The sequence below is a fragment of the Anguilla rostrata genome, chromosome 12 (assembly GCF_018555375.3).
Source record: "Anguilla rostrata isolate EN2019 chromosome 12, ASM1855537v3, whole genome shotgun sequence".
Classification (NCBI taxonomy): domain Eukaryota; kingdom Metazoa; phylum Chordata; class Actinopteri; order Anguilliformes; family Anguillidae; genus Anguilla; species Anguilla rostrata.
Window position 1 is genome coordinate 30,859,643 of NC_057944.1, and position 20,249 is coordinate 30,879,891.

Below are 20,249 nucleotides of genomic sequence, written 5' to 3' on the forward strand. Positions count from 1 at the left end.
GATTTATCCATTAGAGATCTATCTCTGCCACACACCCCACCACATGTCAACCGTATGTCAATATTGTACATGTATGCAGTAGGCCTACTTCCGATGATTCGCCAATACAATGTTAACAGTTTAAATGAGACCAGGAAATAAGTGACCACTTGTGCAGAAAGACACAATACAAAATTAACCTCGTTGTTCTGTTTTAATGGCCTGTTAGGTCATAACAATAGGTAAGCATACTGTACTCAGTGAAATGTTGCAACTTGCAATCGCGAAAGTGCTTCTCCAAAACTCTACCCGCTGCGATTTCGATGACGTATGGACGTGTGGTCAACAAACAGTAGTTTGAGACGAGTAAGCAGGCGTAGGAGAGAATTATAATATATGTAGCTAGTTTGTTAGATTCGGTTTTCGCGGCGCTGTCGATAGTCTGTAGCGAAAAGCAGTTTGGATGTATTCTTTTGAGGAAAGTGAATTTTCGAGAGGAGTTAATTGCACGTCAGCGTTGGAGCCATTTGTGGGGAATACTCTTCCCAGCCCGTACTGTACTAGCTAGCGCCAGTGAAACTGATGCTCTGTGACTAGCTAGGCAGCTAGCTATGACGCTTGTGTTTTTCTGTGCTTAGCTGTGGACTGTTGTGCGATGTGTGTGAATGAGAGAGGGACAGCTTTTGAACTGTTTCTATTTCAGACAGAAAGCCTGGTTGGGAATACATATATATATTTAACCTGAGAGTGCAATCGACAAAAGTGGCCTGTGTGTCACTTTTCAAGCGCATGAGAGACTTGGAGTAACGCAAGCTAGCTAGTTGGCTAGTAGCTATCCCGTAATGTAAGCACCGCGAACGAGTTATGTCATGTCGTTTTAAACGGTAATTGCGTGTTAACTGGTCAGCTAAAGCAGAACATTGACAGACTCGAGAAACAACAGTATTTATTAACAAAATCTGAAGCTAAGCGAAAGTGTAGTGACTTGGACTAAACAGTTAGCTTAATAACAAACATGTCGAGTTGGGCTTTGCTTCTGTAGAGAGACATTTTGCTGGAAGCTAGTATAGCCTGCTAGCTAGTTCACTGATTAGACAAAGCGTGCAAGTTAGCTAGCTAGCTAACGTTAGCTAGCTAACAGTGCCGACAGAACAAACCAGCAAAATGACACTCACTTGAGGTGTAATATCAGCCTGTTTGGCTGTGTGTCTGTGTTTCGTTAATTCGTCCGTCTTTGTTATTGTTTTTTTCCGTGCTTATTAATATTTTAGCTGGACGGCTTTCTAGCAAGGTATTGCTTGAGCTGAAGCGTTGGCTAACTAGCTAACCAAAATTAGCTATCCTGCAGGCTACCTAATAGCTACAGATAGGTTGCTCGAATACGTTCCCCGATAAAGTAATTTGTCGTTTAGCAAAAACCAACTGTCTGTTTTTGACCTGCAACGTACCCGGACTACATTAACTAGCAAGTTGCATTTGGGCGAAATTCCATACTGCGAGAATATCGTAGGGAAAAAAATGTTCCTTTAACTTGTATGCATATGCTAACTTGTCTGGATGTGAAGTTAACCGGCAGGGTTGCGAAATAGTTCATATTACTTCTGATTCACTCCGATCATCCAAACCCCGGGAAGTAATGTGATGTAGAGTTTGTGTGTTGCTTAAAATTAGCTGTCTTGTAGTAGTAATGGAAAAGTGTCTTGAAAGACATTCACGCTAGACGCTTAGCTAACAGATGCATTTCCAAATATATAGGTAATCTAAGTGTTTAATTTCGGAGGTGAACCAACTAAAACAGACCTAATAATTGCATCTTGTTTTGGGAAGAAAAAAAATAACTTTGTTCTTGTCAGATAGAAATGAGAAGATGAATAGCGAGGAGGAAATCCTAGATTTTTGTAATGCCAAAACGAAGAAAACCGTCAATGAAGATACCACATACAGTGCGGAAGAAATTATACCTCGGAATAGTCTTCAAGTGATGGATGGCGACGTGGGGAAACAAGGCATTGATACTGAGACTGTGGACACCCCTTTGCCAGCCAGGATAAGTGACAGCCCTGGGGGCGAAGAAGGCGTTAGGGTAGCAGATGGTTTGGAGACCGATAAGCTAACTGGGAACAGTGGGGTGCCTTGCGCATCCCCTAGCACAAACTCCGATTTGGATAGCGCTTCCAGTGACCAACACCGCCCGGGTGAGAGTGATGCTAACTCAGGAACACCACGCCCTGAGTTTCAAATGGGGAATATAGGAATTGGAGAGGCCATGGATGTCGGGGTGGATTTGACTCTTGACGAAAATGGAATGCTGGAACCTCAGCCTCTGTGCCAGGAAGGCAACCGGAGCGGGAATGAGAGTGCCTCAAACGTGTCTGGTCTTCCTGCTGAGGCCTTGTCCATGGACAGTGACACACAAGGGCCTGAGAAGCCCTTAAATACAGAGGCCAGTCTGCCCTGTGATTCTTCTAAAGGGGAAGGCACATCTCCTGTCTCTGTTGTTGATGAAAATGAAAAACACAAACAGGGGGCCAAGAGGGTTACTTTCCCCTCAGATGAAGACATTGTCTCTGGAGCTGTGGAGCCAAAAGACCCCTGGAGACATGGTAAGCCATCATATATATATCCTCCTTCATCCCTTCTCTCTTTACATTTGAATGTGGACTTTTATTTGCAGAGCTAAGGGTGGTTTCTCATGAGTCCTGATGAAGTCGGGCCTTGTTCTGAGCCAGGTAAGCGTTGGACTGGGACTGGACTTGCTGTTCATCTACAGCTTTCTAAACATTGACCCCTGCAAAACCAGTTCCTCGAGTTAAAAGAAAAGCATTGCCCTTCATGTTGTCAAGTTGTGTGCTTAACACAAGGCCCCCATTTCCTGTGCAGTCTCCAAAGGGCAATGTAGAAACAGATGTTGGGTTATTGCAGTGGACCTGAGTTCTGCCCAAGATGTGAAGCGTCATCATGGTGCTCTGTGCAACACGTGTTGAGCTCAGTGTTAATTTTGTCACCTGAACATGTAAAATACCGTAGCAAGAACAGCCTCAGCTGATGATCTTGAGGATGAATGTGGAAACTTAGTTGCAGTTTTAATTTTCACTGTGATGGAAAGCAGAGCAGTTGACATCGGCCACTATGGCCAGTGAAACATCGACTAATGATGTTTACAACAGAATTTCCATATCGTGCATCCCAAGCTTACTCATACTCAGGAGTTTCAAGACACTATTAACTTGTATATATAGTGATGTGATATCTGGCTCAGTCACATGGGGGGCTGAGAATTACAACAGGCAAATGATATGGGCTCGTATGTATGTTTGTGTTTGGAAAGGTTCAAAGGTGAAGCGGCAACAAACATAATTTGGCATTTCCCCATAGGTCTGATTCGCTGGGAGTCTGCCTCCCTCCTCACAGAAGGTTTGTGAGCCAATCAGGGGGAACCCAATGTCTAAAATGTTTGTCAGTTTAATCTAATTTATTATCTTAACTGATATCTTGGTCAAATTGGACATTTTTTTTTTTTTAGCTTGAATTTTTTTTTCTGTAATGGAGTTAAACAAATTAGGCCATTTGGAAGCCAATGCTTTGTGTTTAAAGTGGGTTTGGGAAAATGCTGACATGCCTGATTCGATTTTGGGTCGATCCACAGCTAGCAAAGTGTTACGTGCTCTTGATTTTGGTGTCTCCTGAAGCACAGAGAGAAATGTAGGGCAATGGGCGAGAGTTTTGAGTGCAGCCTGCACAAAGACCGTTTGTTTTATTTTGTTTTCTTAAGTAGCACCTTTATGGGGACTCATAGAAGTTGTCACGTGATGCTCCTATTTTGCTCGTTATCAGGGTGTTCCTGTTTTATTTTATTGATCGTATCCTGTTTAAACTGCAGTGCCAGGTGTGCATTTTAAAGGTGCCAGACGTTAGAGGCGTTGAACACCAACCATAAATGAGAACTTCATCAGAGTAATATTTAGCCTTAGTCAAATCAGTTTTTTGTGCGTTTACTCAGTACAGTTGCACAGATATGGTCACCTTGAGCCAGCCATGTACAGTGTCCTTTCAGCGTTTGCTTTGTGTCCCCGTCATTAGTGAACATTTTTGCTTCATCTGCAGTGCAGTTGATTCATTAATCAGTCAACATTTTCCCAAATAACCATTAGGCTGGGAAATTCAGTTACTTGTGCAAACTGCCTTCAACATTTAATGTTGTTCTGCTGGCAGCTGTACATGCCCAAGTCTGTAATGCCACTGAGTTGTGTACAAGTTTGAGGCAAATTGCCCATCAACAGTGTGTCTTGTTTCAGGACAGGCAGTTAAAAGGAGTTCGTAACTCAAGGCAGCAATCGAGAATATTCCTAAATGGAGACCGGTGTAATTCAGTATAAATGGATTACACTCTTGTTTTAAGCCCTTATTGAATTATTTTAGCAGTCAGGTTGAAATGTCAGGCGCTGTTGCGTCATGCAGTTTGATCTGAAGTGGAGCTGTGTTCACTGGAACAGGTTTTGCACCAGTTTCCCTTGGTTTGGTTTCTTTGTCTTAGCTGTCATTCGCTCTGTACTGAATCAAAGGGAGCTGCTTATTCGGCCCTGCCTTTGCGTTAGGCTAACGTACGCGACGGGTCAGGAACGAAAACACAGCCTTGGAAAAGGACATGTGATCAGGACTGTTTGCTTTGCCCTCAGTGGTCTGCCAAAAAAAAAAGGAAAATTCTTCTGAGTCATCAGCCTAGATTGGGCCAAGTCTCTCTGACTTGACAGCACGCTGATCAAAAAGAGAGCGAGAGCCTTTACGGTAACCCCTCAAAGTTGTAATGGCGAGGGGTGTAAAGTAACTGTTGACTTGTGTCAAATATGCGGCCCGTCCGTTTCTCCACTACTTGCAGCAGAAACAAAAACAAATTTAGGGCTCATTGCCATTGCAAGATTACAGCCTAATTCTGTATCCAAAATGCACATATTCAAGTGTGCAATGCATGGCTTGGCCACAGGGCTGTGGGACCTCCGTAAACCTAACACAGGGTCCTGAACAATTATTGATCTTCGATATCCCCCATGGCTCATTGACTAGATGATTGCAGCATGGTTTCCGTAGGCCATACTAAAGAAGGCATTTAAAACAACTCGCTTATTTCTACAGATGTGAGACTGCAGAATGGTGTTCTGTACACATCCGGTAGCTCATATTAAAACATGTAGCCGTTTTATGGTTGACCTGGAGTCGTGGCGCGCTCTGCTTGGTCCTTATGGGGGAGGGAAGTCATTCACAAAGCACTAAGAGGGGGATGAAGTAGGGAGAGGCAATGTGATTAGGATATAAGGATAAGGTTGTGAGCGAAGTTGTTGCGACCGTCATTGACGGCATGCAGAAACACTGCCCTGTGCGGTGGTTGTGTTCTTGTGAAAACACCACCAAAGTGCAAATTACTTGAAAGGGACTCCAAGCTTCCTTAAGAAATGGATGCTGAGCTTCAAAGTAGGGGTGGGGCATTTTACGATTTTCTCCACCCGATGCCGAGATGCTTTATCCTTGCGATTACTCGAGTACCCTTTCTGCCTTAAGCCTGTTTTACAGCAGCAGATCTGCTTATAGGGCGTCGCAGAGCCTTTTCTCCGGCTCTACTGCACACACAAGACCAGGACAGGAATAAGTGAATAAGCCATCCGCCCGACAGCTAGGCTATCCGTTTCCTTTCCAGCAATTATCAGGCCGTAGCAGACTGATAGGCAGGAGACATTGTTTAATAGACAATTTATTTAGCTGTTCTGGGACACAAAGATAATATAAAAATAAACGATGCTAGGCTACATCTTAGAAATCGTTTCTGAAAGATTTCGGTGCGTCCGTGTGCAGTGCAGTCAAGGGGACGGAGGACCACGACAATAAAATGTTAGGCGTTGCGGAAATGCGCTGAATGAAGTTTACCGTCTTTTACACATGAGAGTGGTTCCAAACCAAAACAGTTAAATGAAAGCGATAGTGACAGTTAAGAACACCAATCCATGATGCCCGCTGGAGAAAATGTGTGAGTCTCCCGCACTATGCACAATCTTATCTTGTAAGCTGCTTCTGCATATGCATCTTGCTTTGGCCTATAAAGAATAAACGTGCTGCGAGAGATAGGCTTTTGGTGATTTGTCATGTCATATTCTGACATAAATGTGACTTTTTGGGGAACACCTCTTGAATAGCGTAGAATGAACAGCAGGATGTTCATTATTTAGCCCAAAGATAGTAGCCTGGACTGTGTTTGCACTGTTAACCTTCATAAAGGCATTTACTTTAAAGGGAAGTGTAACCTATTTATTAATCATGTAGAAAACTCTCAAACATTCTATTGAGGGACTTTTCAGTGAATATTCATTACAGAATTAAATACAATAACAGTAGGCCTATTTCTTTTTAGCCAAAGAAAATAACAGACTTCTGTAGAAATGGTTGATTGTTTGTTTTATTTTGTGTTTTTCTTATAGCAGTCATACTTAATGAAACTCAATTTTTCTGTTCTAGTTTATGGTTTTAGGGTTCAATTTATGGTTAAGCTATGTTACGGTCCAGTCAGGAAAATGGTAAGTATTAGGGTTGAGGCAAGATTAGGGTTTTGTTTAGGAGCTTGGGAAAGGGTCCGTTAGGGCAAGGTCTTACTCAAGTAAACTGTCCCACCCCTAGTTCAGAGCTCACAGATTTTCCTAAAATGTTCTTTTTAATGTTATGTTATAGAAATGTGAACTTAGTTGTTTTTTTAAAGGTGTTCATAAAACCAGCCAATAAGCTTCCATTGTTTAGGAGCCACTACAAATTCTCCACTTCCCTGTACAGAAGACGGCCCTCTTCTCTCAGCTGCCTCACTCTTGACTCAGCTCCTGCCGGTTTTATGTGAACTCTTATTGAGGGTGATAATGAACAGTTTACAGTTAATTAACCTAACTGTGTATAACAGAAATTGTGCCAAAAATGCCATCTAAATACTGGACCCAGCTGTGCGGAGGCAGTTGTTCTGCGGCACGAACAAATGACGAGAGAGAAATAAACTGAAAGCGACTGAAACACTTGATTTGTAGGTTAATTAGCCTGCTGGTAGTGTCACCCACTTGTCTTCTCTTTCATTGTGGATTTTTGGTCCATGCATGGAGGGCATCTCTGGGAAAAAAAATGCTTGCGACTGCAGTTTTGCGTGCATCTTCATCGATCCTGATCAAAATCTTGTCAGTCGGGGTGACGTGTGGCACAGTCCACAGCCAACTCTGGGGCTCTGCCTGAGCCCCCCACCCCCATTGCCCCCATGGCACTTTCTGAGGTCATCCCCTCTGGCTGTTGCCTCTCTGATAAACTACAAAAGGATTGTGGGCCTGTCTGATAAAATACAGACACAGTGGATTATTATTTGATCTTTCCTGAGCGTATTGACGCATGGTCCTGTGCATATTGACACGTTGAGGGCTTCATAACGGAAGGCATTGTTTGTTAATGGGAAAGCTATGGTAGACAGTTGACAGTTCTTGCAGTTCTTCTCTCTTGTCGCTGCCGCTTGCCCTGAGAAATGATCAGCCGTTCCGATGGGTCAGATAAGGGGCATGTAGCTGATCCTGGATCAGCTGTCCCAGTGGGTCAGATAAGGGGCATGTAGCTGCTCCTGGATCAGCTGTTCGGTGGGTCAGATAAGGGGCGTGTAGCAGCTCCTGGATCAGCTGTTTGGTGGGTCAGATAAGGGGCATGTAGCTGCTCTTGGATCAGCTGTTCCAGTGGGTCAGATAAGGGGTGTGTAGCTGCTCTTGGATCAGCTGTTCCAGTGGGTCAGATAAGGGGTGTGTAGCTGCTCTTGGATCAGCTGTTCCAGTGGGTCAGATAAGGGGTGTGTAGCTGCTCTTGGATCAGCTGTTCCAGTGGGTCAGATAAGGGGTGTGTAGCTGCTCTTGGTTCTGCTGTTCCAGTGGGTCAGATAAGGGGCATGTAGCTGCTCTTGGATCAGCTGTTCCAGTGGGTCAGATAAGGGGCGTGTAGCTGATCCTGGTGAAAGAGTACCCAGTACCCATACGCCCACATCTGCACCGAATCTCTCTTCCCTCCTACGTGTCTTTGCTTCCACGCCAGCGTGGCTGCCTGTGTCTTCCTCCCCTGTCCTGCGTCATCTTCCTCATTGCATGCAGACAGGCGGAGGCCGCAGGAAGAAGACCTGGCGGAATGTTCTGGTCACACGTTTAAGCGCGGCAGCGTGCAGAGTAGCTGCGCAGTCTCGTACGGTAAAGAGCAAAGCAGCAGTGCTCAGGGCAGGGCAGCCCTGCACTTTCTATAAAGGACATTTTGTTGTCCCATTCTCATAAGGCCGCAGCACCTACACCCCCACTCCTTCCCCGGAATCTTTATTTAGGAACCCCTGGCCCCTGCCCCCGCTCCACATTTTTGCTTGTAAACTTGCGGAGCCGGCCCCTTCAAGAGGGTCTGATGTGGCTCCAGCAGTGGCTGCAGCAGTGGCTCCAGCAGTGGGTGCAGCAGTGGCTCCAGCAGTGGGTGCAGCAGTGGCTCCAGCAGTGGCTCCAGCAGTGGCTCCAGCAGTGGCTCCAGCAGTGGCTCCAGCAGTGGCTGCAGCAGTGGCTCCAGCAGTGGCTGCTGCAGTGGCTCCAGCAGTGGCTGCAGCAGTGGCTCCAGCAGTGGCTGCAGCAGTGGCTCCAGCAGTGGCTGCAGTGCCTCGGCCAGCAGTGGCGCGATCCGCACAGCTGCCTTTCAGGGCGACGAACGTTCGACGACGGGCCGTAGCGCACTTCTCCATGTCATTACACGGCCGGGTCTAGACAGGCGGAGGGTGACGCGCTTTCTCCCTCAGCGCTGGAAAACGTGATTAAGCGCTCAGGAGCGCTACTTCTGCGCGGGCACAACACGTTCAGGAGGACGTTGGAATCACTTAAAAAAACAACGTAAGGTCAGAGGCCAGCGCTGATGAAATTGAAGCTGGGCTCTATAGCGGATTTGGGTTACCCCGCAGTGAGAAGCACGTACCCTCTCCTCCTCTGTAAGCTCTTCACGCTTGTATAAATAGCCTCCAGAGTGGCAGTTGCAGGTTAGCGTGGTGGTCACCGCTTTCTTGCAGCCTGTGGTGTGGGTCAGCTCTGCAGGGTCCAGTGTAATCTTCTGGGAATTTGGCCGAAATTGGTAACGGACGATTTTCGCAATTTTCGCTGCCCTCGTGGCTGGGAAGAAATGAGCTCCGTTGGTTCAGCTCCTGCCAACGAGCCAGAAAGTAATAACCCGCCATCCTGGGCTTGGCTGTGGAATGTACCCCTGCAGGGCGGGCGGTGGGGGTGTGGAGGCTCACTGCGGCAATGGCGGCGTGAACCTCTTCGACTTTGGGCGCTTCGGCATCACAAGCAGCTCGCTAAAGACCCTCTGTAGCTCTGGAAGAAACGCCGTCTGCATATATATATGCAGTTGCTTTCAAAAATGGTATTCGACCTGCTCATCTTAAATTTTATAGTTAGAAAAGGGTAGTTTTGGTTTTTTCCAACCTTTTTGCAGGAAATAAGCTTTGTGTCTGGAGACAGGGAAGACTGCGGATGAGCGGTTGGGACTTTTTTAAAGCAGGGGCTGATGGAGCAGACTGGCGGTGGGATTTAGCAGGCCTGTCTGTGGATGGGCCCTGATGATAGACGTTCCAGGGCGTGTGGTGCCCTTTTGGACTCGGTACAGCCTGGGAGGGGGGCTGAAGCAGCTCCTGCTCCTCCCTCTCCCCCTCGTCGCCTCATAGGCCACAGCTGATAGGCCGCTGGGTTATTTTGAACCCTGTCGCTCAGCCCGCCGGACGGCCAACGCTCACGGGCTCCCCCGGGTTACCACGCGCACCCCCCGCGGGTCATTCCAGACGTTCAGCAGCCCGTGCGTGATGAGCCTCTTCCTCCCCGGTGGGGGACGGGACGTCCTGCCCGCCCTGGCCGCCCGCCCCTGGAGACGGCTCGCACGGAGACCCCGCTCTGGCACCAGCGCCGTTACGCGTCGGCGGTGGCGGGGGCCCCGAAACGCAGCGTTGGGAAGAGAGTCCGAGGCCTCGTGCTGCGACGGCCGATAGGCTCTACTGCCAAAGCAAGAGGAGGAGGTTCCAGGCTGGCCTGTTTCAGCAGCCCCGTCGCCTTTTCCTCTGGGCGTGTTAGTCACAGGACGGCACACGAGACCAGCAGCGGAGGATTTAAGCATATTAAAAAAGACAAATAATGGCATTCAGTTCTGCCGTAGAAGCGAAAAGAAGAAATTGCACAGCCCGAGTCATTTGTGCCATTGTGCCAGCTTTTCTTTTGTTTGATCAGCAGGGGAAGAAATTATAGGACTGCAAAGAAATAAAAAGAAAGAAAGGAGAACTGGCAGATGGAAGAATGCAGAAAAGTAAAGGCGGTTCCCAGCTAATGCCTGTCATTTTGCGCTCATCAGCGATAAGTGCTGCAGTGCTCCATAGAAGGAGATGGTGTGCGCAGGAAGAGCTGGTCTCCGCTGGTGTGGCCTGCTGCCAACCCTGAGAAAGGGCGGGAGACTGACACAGCCACGGACCGCCTGCCATCACGTTTGCTGGTATTGGAAAATGTGCAGCTGCCACCCCGCCCCCCCCCCCCCTTCCTTCCAAACCCACGCGCCCCTTTTTCCTTTCGTGGTTAAACACCTTGTTTCTCTAAAACCAAAATCCAGCGTGAAATGCGCATTTCCAAGATTTGGGAGTTCCCATTTTTCTGGGGCTGGCTCCCTTCCCAGGGCCGAGCGCGACTGTCTCCGCCGGCCTTCATGGCCTGCAGGCCTACCCGTCATCAGAGCCTGAAATTCACACGCCGGTGGCGAGGAAGACGGTGCACCAGGCAGAATGGGGCCTCTCGCCTGAGGGGAGACCCAGAGTAACGTGCATGGCGTGTTCCTCTCCCCCCGTCGGCCACCCGGGCCGGGGCAGCGCTACCAGAGCCGTGTGGACTCTGGACCAGAACCTTCACTGCCGCCGTGTCCCCATCAGCGGCCCGACCTGGATCGGCTTGGCGAACAGCCACCTGCTCAAACACCCCAAACCAGGTTATATAAGCCTCCCTGGATAAGAGTCCGCTTATCAGATAGTAATAACAGAGTGTACAGTCTGCGTCCCCCCTCCCCTCCCCCCCCCGGGGTCTGTTTTCGGCTGCTCTCCCGGCCCCCTGCTTCGCCTCGGGACACCCGTGCCTGAGGCGTGGAGGCCTCGCCCAGACGCCGTTTGTGGCGTGACCTGTATTTTTGGGCGTAGCGGAACTCCCATCGGCAGGCGACCTTCGCTGATTGACAGCCCTCCGGTAGTAGACGCCGGCGGGGAGGGCGGCGGCAGAGAACAGACGCGTTCTGAAACGAAGCAGGTCAAAAATGAGCTCAGGCTTCAGAAGGGGGATTCTGTACACGGTGCCGTTTTGGCTGTGCTGCATTGTGCTTTCAGTTGGAAAAAGCAAAGCGCATTACTAATGCAGTTTAAACCTGGAGGCATGGAAGAATATCAGCCTACGTGCACGATGGTGAGGCTCAGGCTTTTTAAACAATTAGCTCACCTTCATTACCTTTCCAGAGAAAAAGGCGTGCTCTGAAGTAGATGGAACGGGGCCAGATTTGTCGCTGGTACAGGAAGTCTGCTTTCGTCGAAATTCATGACGGAGGTTGATGGGCATTACCTTTAAATGGACATTATCCCTTTGAAGAGGAGGTTTTTTTAGAATGGTTTTTTCTCCAAAATTCTAAGTCAGTGCTCTAGTGCTCCATTGCTTTTAATTACCAGCAGTGATTGTTACATCAGCATTAGAATGTTCAGTGAAGAACGTTCTGATCACATCTCTGTACCCTTAAAAGGGTTAATGGACATTGGAGGGATAAACCCAGCCGCGTTGAAAAGAGTTGGCGTCTCGTTTGAGTGGCTCTGCTGTTGAGCGCGGTCATTGTGGCAGTGGAACATACGGAGCACAATGCTCCTCTCCCCTCTCACTAACAGATGGCAAAGGGCGCTTCGCTCAGGCCGAGAGTGGAGCCGCTGTGTTAACCCCTGAGGGGCCGACGCCGCGCCCCTGAAACGGAACACGAGCCCACCGTAGGGGCGCAGTGGAATGCGCCGCGGTGGACGGGGAGCCAGGCTCGCGTGTTCAGTGCCCCGCCGGTGCTCAGTCAGGACTCCGTACGCTTCCGAACGACGCTCAGCTCCAGCAGCTTCAGAGAATATCCGGTTGTGCAAATAATACTAATAATAGCTATAATAAGTGTGGTAAGTAGCCAGCCTAAGCCGCAAGTCAAACTGGAATAATGGCTTCTGCCAAGCAAATAAGTACGTTGTGGTAGAAAGCACTTCACCCTCATGACCAAAACTATTCAACCCTTCCACCAGCTGGTAGAGTGGCCTGTTTACCCGGGTCGGGCTGTACTGCCTGTAATCAGCGTCGTTCCAGGCATTGTGTGCGCACACGTCGACTCCCCCAGGGTGTGACGGGCAGCGCATTGTGTTATTGCACTGCAGTGGGGGAAAACGCTCAGGCAACAGGAAGGGGGGTCCCAGCGAAGATGGGAGGAAGCGGAGGGGACCTCTGATTACACCCCTGCCTTTTTTTCGCGGAGCGGCGAATGCGCGTCGTCTGTGCAGGCCTCGTCTCGTTCCCGCTGTTATCTGTAGCCCGGAGTGTCGGGCCGTCCTGCGTAGCTCGTTCTGAAGCTGCCTGCGCCGGTTTACAACCTGTTTTTGTTTGTCCTGGCTCCTGAGCGATGACGACGTTCCTCTGGCTTTTTTTTTTTGTTTTCCAGTCAGAATTACTGTGCCACGCCCCGTGGGAGAAACCTGAACCGCAGACTCACTCCTGCGTGTGAGAGCGCGCACGCGCACCTGTGCTCAGGGCCTTCGCTCCCTAGTCTCGGCCTGCCTGGGTTTCTTTGTCGTTGTTTGTTGTTTCCTGATTGGCTTGCTCGCGGTGTTCGGAGAGCGGCAGAGAGCAGGTCGTGGAAGCAAGCAGCCCCCCCACTGTGGGTCCTCAACCTCCCAGCATGCATTTCTTGCCCAAATTCAGTAGCGGTTCTCAAACCGCCTCCCTGACGTGATGAGGATTTCTCCTTTGCTGGTTTTTGAAAAAGGGGGCGCATGCATGCAGCTGCGGTTCAGCGAGCAGGAAGAGCTGCAGCGCGCATGGCGTGCATGCAGCCGCATGCGGTTATGCTGATAGGGAGAGATGCAGAGAGAGAGACCGTTACTGTGGTGCTGCTGCCCTCGGAGATGAGCCGACGTGGAGCATCTTAATGTTAGCAGGGAGTTATGCCCCTTGCCTGTTCTGGACCTCTTAGCGCCAGGGTTGCAGCTGAAAATGACTCTACCCCAGACCCTGCCTGGGAAAGTTGGGTTTGTCTCCTCCTCCGTTCAGGGGAAGAGGTGCCCCCTCCAGTGATGCTCACACGTGGTCGCCTACTGCGGCTGCTGCAGTCGCCCGCAAAGTTAATGCGATTTTCACGGTTTTTTCATTCCTGAAACCAAATTCATTCATAGCAAGCCAGCCAGAACTGGATGGTTATTATTATTATTGTTCTTTCTTTTTTTTTTGCAAAAGGGCTTACCTGGAATTAATCCTTCATTTGAGATGGCAAAGAGCACAGCTCAAATTATTTTGGGCTTTCCATTTATTAAAATGGCTGTGAATGGAGGACAGTTGATGTTAGGTTAATACTTAGTCAATTTAAATGTAGCATTTTCAAATAAAAACTAGGGATGCAAACGACACACATCTCTGACAGTCGACTAGTTTCTGTCTGAAACCAGCGAATAGTTTCTTTTTACTGTTTGATGTCTGGTACCGCTAATAAAAACATGCCACTACTTCTCTCAGTGTAGATCACAAGATTAAAACTTTTAAAAAGTAAAAAATAAGCATTGCTATATATTTTTCCAGAATGATTGTATGATGCTTTGCTCACTGGACTGGTTAACACATGACACAATCTTCAATGTAATGGAAATGTATAGTCACGCATGACTCAGTATAGTTAGTGCTGTCCGCACATGGATGGTTGTCACAACACTGTCAGACTTGGAATGGTGTGGAGAGAGGCAGTTGTTTCACTACATTGAGTTTGAGCTGTGATGGTTTTTCATGCAACAGTACGTTGCACAGAAGTATATTCGGGCTCAACAAATGTCAGTAGGTCCCGAAACCCTTTGCCCTCTACCATGCTAATGGGGAGCATGTCTTTCATTAGCATTTTAGCATTTAAATCCGGTTGTGGTTTCAGCTGGACAGCTGTCACACTGACAGAGTCTCACTACAAAATTGGGTGCTTGTTTGCTGTGATCCCTTGGCCTTGGATATTTGGTTTTAGGTGGGTTAACACCATTGATGTCAACATGTGGCAATTTTTCAGACTGTGCCACACGAAGCCATGACATTCTCATTTCCCGGTGTGGGTCTTACCCCCCCCATCCCCACCCCCCATCCTCGATTCCCCTGGGAATGGCACATTGGGCATCATTAGTCAGAGTTAGCCGGCGTAGTGCAGCTTGATGGGCTGGCTGGAGTTCTGCTCCAGGATGTCTGCTGACCTGGATGTCCAGCCGGCTGTTTAATGCAGTCCCGCCATCTCCTGCATCACTGTCTCGCTGTGGAGCGGCCCTCCCTCCCCCTTCGCTAACCTCGCCAGCTTTCCTGTTTGTTTTTCCGCTCCCTAATAATCTAAACTCTCCAGTCTCCTCATCCTGTACGCCTGTAAATAACACAGAGCTGGACACAAGCCAGTCTTCTTCATCTCTCTTTCCACCCTCTCTCTCTCTCTCCCTTCCTCCCTCTTTCCTTTTGGAAGATCTTGTCTGCTGCATTCGTAGTTTGTTGACGTCCCCCAGCGTCCCGTCCCTCCCCCCTCCCCCTTCCCAGCTCCCAGACGGCTGCTTCAGCCACTGTGCCAAACCCACCATGGTCATCCTGTGCGATGCCCGTAAAACAGGTCATGACTGGGAGACGATGATTGCGCTCTGGAATGATCTTTACGGTATACAGTCCAGCCCCGGGGGGGTTTTGTTGCTTTCTTAACCCGGGGGTCTGGATGAAGGAGGTTCCCATGGCGAGGAGCGAGGAGGGGAGCTCAGCAGAGAGCAGCTGCTGCGGGGTGCTTGTGTAAAACATTTAACACTCCAGAGCCGCGGAGGGTCAGGCCCTCTGGTCATGAGTTTTCTTTTCGCAGCCATCGCGGGGGGGCTGGGAGGGGGGGGGGGCGCTGGCGGGGGGCTGATCATATTACGCTGCAGCGTACACGCCTGGAAACACTGGCCGCCTGTTCGCTGGCAGGCACAAAAGGCCCTCTGTCTGACCTCTGTGTTGCAACAGGGGAGCCCTTTGTCCCCCAGGGTGGCTTAATGGAGCGTTCGATTGCATCACTTCAAATTGAATTATCACTGGACGTCGGCGAAAATTTGTCTTAACTTTTCCAAAACAAAACAGGGTTCCCAAGGAAATGTCTGGGTTTCCCGTGGATGGTCGGGGGAACACCGGCAGCAGGGCGCTGATAAGTGTGTACGGAACCCTCTGAAGGGGTCACAGACAGGTCGGAGGTCAGGGGTGTCACGCCCCCTGTGGCGTGTGTGGTAGTTAGCAGGCCAGACGTTGCACCTGTGAGGGACTTGCTGTGACCTGCACTGCCTGTGAAGGATCAGCCGCTCACCTATTCGACCAGTTACCCATGAACATTTCAAACATTTTTGAAAGCAGTTTTCATCATTTCCCCTACTCCCTGTTTAGGAATGGGCTGTTGGGACTGTTTCTACTTAATGCCACTGTGTCACCCCCATTGCATCCATGCTGCAAACGCTGAGGGTGAACTGCACACACGCCCTCAAGCCACAGCGTTTTTTTCCACATTGCCGTTGCACAGGAGAGCCAGCGTCGTTCCAGAGGGATGCACATCGGCCTTCGATGGCTGGTAGCCCGTGGGTGCCTCTAGCCCCTCTTCTGCCAGGTTGTAGGGGCTAAAAACAGGCAGGAACAGTGAGGACTAAAGCAGTTCCTGGAGTGCGTTGATGTTTGCTTTCCCACCGCACCTCGAGAACCGGGAAGATTATGCACGTGGAAGTAGGCCTAGTAGTTGGAAATAGCTTGTTTCCGTTGCGTCAAACCATTTACTGGTACATTTATTTGCGCCACTTCAGTTATTGTGGTCTTTCATTTTTTGTAATCCTGCTACAGTTTGTACATTTTTTCCCCCAGTATTGTTTACCTATGTGGATTATGCCCAGTTCAGCTAAACGCAACAAAATCTTTTGATACATCTTTTTGTTCTGCGTCGCCGACGCAAATTCCCTCTGAACGTCATCGTCCGACCAGATACTGATCAAAGCGTGCACCTTGCTATTCATCCATGATTTTGTAAGATTTTTCCATTTCAAAACTAACTAGCTCTCTAGCTGCTGCTAAATGCTTTTCTCTTGCCTGTATTTTAAAATGCCACTTGGGGTCTGCTTGGCGTTTCTTGCGAACATTGCATTTGACTAATGTTCCATGATGTGCATTTCTGCAAGGTCCTCCCCGGTAGTTTGCGAATCTTAGAAAAGTACTGCCTCACGGATGCCCCGGGTTCCTCTGGTGACAAGGGAGCTTTAGTTCCTGAGTTTCGGGAAAAAGTTGCGACATTGGAAAAGGGGCTTTTGTTTAGAGGAACCGCTGCTTTGGGAACGACTGCTCCAGACTGCCCTCGGCAGGACGCTTAGTCACACGGCAGCAGTTTACCGGTCCCAGGGGACGGACTACGACCATGACGAGGTTCGAGCTCGACTCCTCCGCTGAAGGATCCGGCCTGCTGTTGTGTGGAGTTCCTTCGCTGGATCAGACTCGACTTTTACAGTCGTCACAAGGCCCCGGGGGAGAGTTTGATTTCCTCAGCCCAATTAGGAGGCAGCGTGGGAGCACTTGGCCTGACCCCAGGAAAAGGCGCGTGAGAGACGCAGCTGGAATCGCTCCGGGCCGGGCCGGGCTGAGCTGGGCTGGGCGGGATGCCCGCCAGGTCGCCTCCTCAGGCGGCCCCACGTGCCGGAAGCCCGCGGTGACGTGGTGCGAGGCCCGATTACGCACGCTTGCTAACAGTAGCGCCTGTCGCTTCACGCTCGCCGTGAGAACCCTTCACTGACCCCGTTCGCCTGCCTCCTGTCCGCTCGACTGAGCCCGCACCCTCAAATCCCCCTGGGTTTCGTACCGCACGAGCTTTTACGCACCCAGTTCAAAAAGCCATAGTCTTTAACCTCTTCCAGTTGTGGTTGTGGTAGCGAGAGACTGCTATAGTTATACGAGGGCCACACGCTGTGTTTCTCACAGAAGATGTTTAAGATTCGGACTCTTCAGGCAGGAGGGAGGGTCGCGTGCCCCTCGCGTGTGTCCTTTGAATACTCTGCATGTCTTCCTGGGTATTTACGGTAGCAGTTTGGGTTAAGGAATGGGGCCGGCGGCGCTTGAGGCGCTAACTCCCCACCCTGTCCCCCTCGTCTCTCGGGACACTGTTCTGATGGTACGGAAGCGCTGGAGAGAAATATGGCCCCTGTCAGCTGACACGAGTAAGCTGTGAAACAGGCAGGGAGCACTCGCACTCGGGATGGGGGTGGGGGGGGTGTGGAGGGGGCGGTAGCCAGAAACAATCCCTCCATTATGGAGGGAGCTTAAAAGATTGGACGCCCCAGCCCGCCCCCCGGCGAAAACATACTCTGTCCCGTTCCCAGGAGGGCGTGGGCCGTCTCCCCCAACAGCTGCAGACTCTGCGGCGGGAAGGGGAAGCGCTGACTGTGTCCCTCTCAGAGCTGCTTCCCTAAACTGCTCTCAGCTTCAGTCTGGCTCTGCCTCAGGGGCTTTTTTTCCTTTTTGTTTTGAAAAATTTTTTTTTTTTAGAAGCGGTTAGGTTGCCAGGTGCAGAGACCCAGCCCGACTCTTTTGCGCACTAATTCCCTTCCGAAGGTGCCACGAGGCCTCTAATGGCTGCTGTGAGTCAGAGCCTTGGTCTGGCATCTCGTCCGTCAGACGGCAGAGGTTTGCCTCTGCCTCTCCCTTTGACAGCTGCCCTGTTGGTAAAGAGGGCCCCGCTCCTGTCTCCACGGCCATTGATCTTCAGTGGATCGAAGAATTTGTCCCAGCCTCTAGCTTAGCAGTGCTCAGTCAAGATTGCACGTGTTTTCTTAACCCCATCTGGTGGGTAGCAACACCCATTTATCACGGTGCATTCTGGGTCTTTTCCGAGCACCGCTGACACCCCGGTGGACGTCATAGTTTATTTTGGAACATTTGCTGACGTGCGAGGCTTCTCCTCGGGCACTGTAATCACACGGCGAGGCGCACACGTGTTCCTCAGTGTTTACTGTAGCAGCGCGAGGCAGCCCTCCTTCTGCCAGATGTCTGGTCTTGGGTCCGTCTGAACCCCTGACTGCAGGACATGGATGAGTTGTTGGGCTTTCCTGGGTAGCTAGCCTATGTGCTGGCAGTACCCCGTGTTTTAGCATTCCTGCTTTGCTCTGACTTTTCGGGCCCCAGGCTCATCGGTGATCTCTCAAACTGCGCGGTGAAGCTCGGGCGGAGCAGAAGCCAGCTTTCATCTGTTAGCGTGCCTGTGTGGCAGACAGACCGCACGCTATGCAGGCCGCATCTGTGTACTGTGTGGACAACAGTGCAGTGGGTTTGCATGGAGAAAGTGTGCTGGGAGTTTCCCTGCCTGTCTCTGACCCCCCCCTTCCCCCCCCGTCCTGTCCTGTTGCAGCCCAGAATGTGACGGTGGAGGAGATCCTCTCGGCCTACAAGCAGGCCTGTCAGAAGCTCAACTGCAAGCCCATCGCCAGGCTGCTGACGCAGATACAGGTGAGACGCCAGCGCACGCCAACGCACACATTTTAATTGTGTATTTGCGACACCGCAGTTTATCCGCTCAACACAAACACTGACGCCAGCACGTGCGCGCGCTTGTTCAGTGTGCCAGTGTGTATGTACACAGGCGCGCACGCGTGCTTGTGTGCGTATGCCAAAATTACCACACGCGCACCATCCCGTAAACATCTGTTCCACCTGGAAGCCTTTTTAAAGGTAGTTGTGTGACTGTGCGTGCGAGAGTGTATGTGTGTGTGAGTGTGCGCGCGTGTGTGTGTATGAGAGAGTGTGCAAGTGTGTGTGTGAGTGTGCGCGCGTGTGTACGCGCCTGTGTGCCCTAGTCTATCTCCTGCATTCGGAAGCACGCACCATCCCTGTGTTGGGTAATGAGCTGCTGTTCAGGGCTTGTTTGGAGAGAGCGGGGTCACCTTGGTTCACCGGGCCTGTTTACTCCTGCCTCTTGCCTCTGGAGCTGCTCCCCTCCACAGAAAGCCAGGATTGCTGGGGGATTACAGAGCCCTCTACCACGTGCCTCGCCCCCGCTCCTGCCGCCCCCGCCCCCTTCCTCCCTGTCATTGGCTCTCCTCAGCCCTGTGTCTCTAGCCACGAGCCAATCGCTGCCCGCCACCAGCAGGTCCGCCTCTGTCCCCGCTGGATGCTCTCTGCTTCCTGGGGGACGGATGAAGCTGAGCAGTGTGGGACCAGAGAGCGCACCTGCCTCTCTCACCTGCTCATAGGCTCGCTCGCTCCGCACGCTCGTCACACGGCAGCCAGCGCGCTACGCTAACGTCCGCGTGCGTTGGTACAGTGTCTTTAATCCCCAGGGGTTTACCAGACATGTCTATGGGATCACAGTTAAAGAGCCCTTTTCACTCGGGTCATCTGAGGTCAGTTTTACGGGCGAGGGAGGGAGCTGACTGCGCAGCAACCCTCCTGGGTGACGAACGGCAGCCATTTTGCACCAACGCGCTCACCGCACACCTGCCGAGGTGGAGTGTGGGGATAATTAATAGCGCGTTACACTTGAGAGTTATTCAGCGGGAATGTCTGTGTTTAGCCCCTCGCATAGTAAAGCTCTTAGTGTAAAATGGCCTCGCGGTGCGGTGCTCTGATTAGACTGGCAGCCAAAGAGCTGCCATTTATACTGCCACCAGCTCGAGTGGAAGAGCGGGAGAGAGAGAGAGAGAGAGAGAGCTAGAGGGGGAGATAGGGGGAGAGAGGAGAGAGAGAGAGGTAGAGGGGTAAAGAGAAGAGGGGGTGAGAGAGGTAGTGGGAGAGAGAGATGAGGGGGTGAGAGAGAGGGGGAGAGGGGGGGAGAGAGGAGAGGTGTGAGAGAGAGAGAGGAGAGGGGGTGACTCCTCAGACCGTGGCTTCCTGCTCTATTCGCAGCGCTCTGCGTTTCCATCGTACGAGAGCGACGGCGTGAGCAGCAGTCCTGCGGTGAGTCACCGCGAGACA

General features: G+C 50.6%; 1 protein-coding gene across 1 annotated transcript in view; it reads left to right on the forward strand.

The window, feature by feature from the left end:
- Positions 1-273: 273 nt before the first annotated feature.
- Positions 274-20,249, forward strand: part of ppp1r37 (protein phosphatase 1, regulatory subunit 37) — a 46,281-nt gene continuing 26,305 nt past the window's right edge. Inside the window, exons 1-2 of the mRNA XM_064301324.1 lie at positions 274-2,582; positions 18,688-18,785. Of these exons, the coding sequence (XP_064157394.1) occupies positions 1,847-2,582; positions 18,688-18,785 (834 nt within the window). The 5' untranslated portion in view covers positions 274-1,846. The remainder of the gene's footprint in view (positions 2,583-18,687; positions 18,786-20,249) is intronic.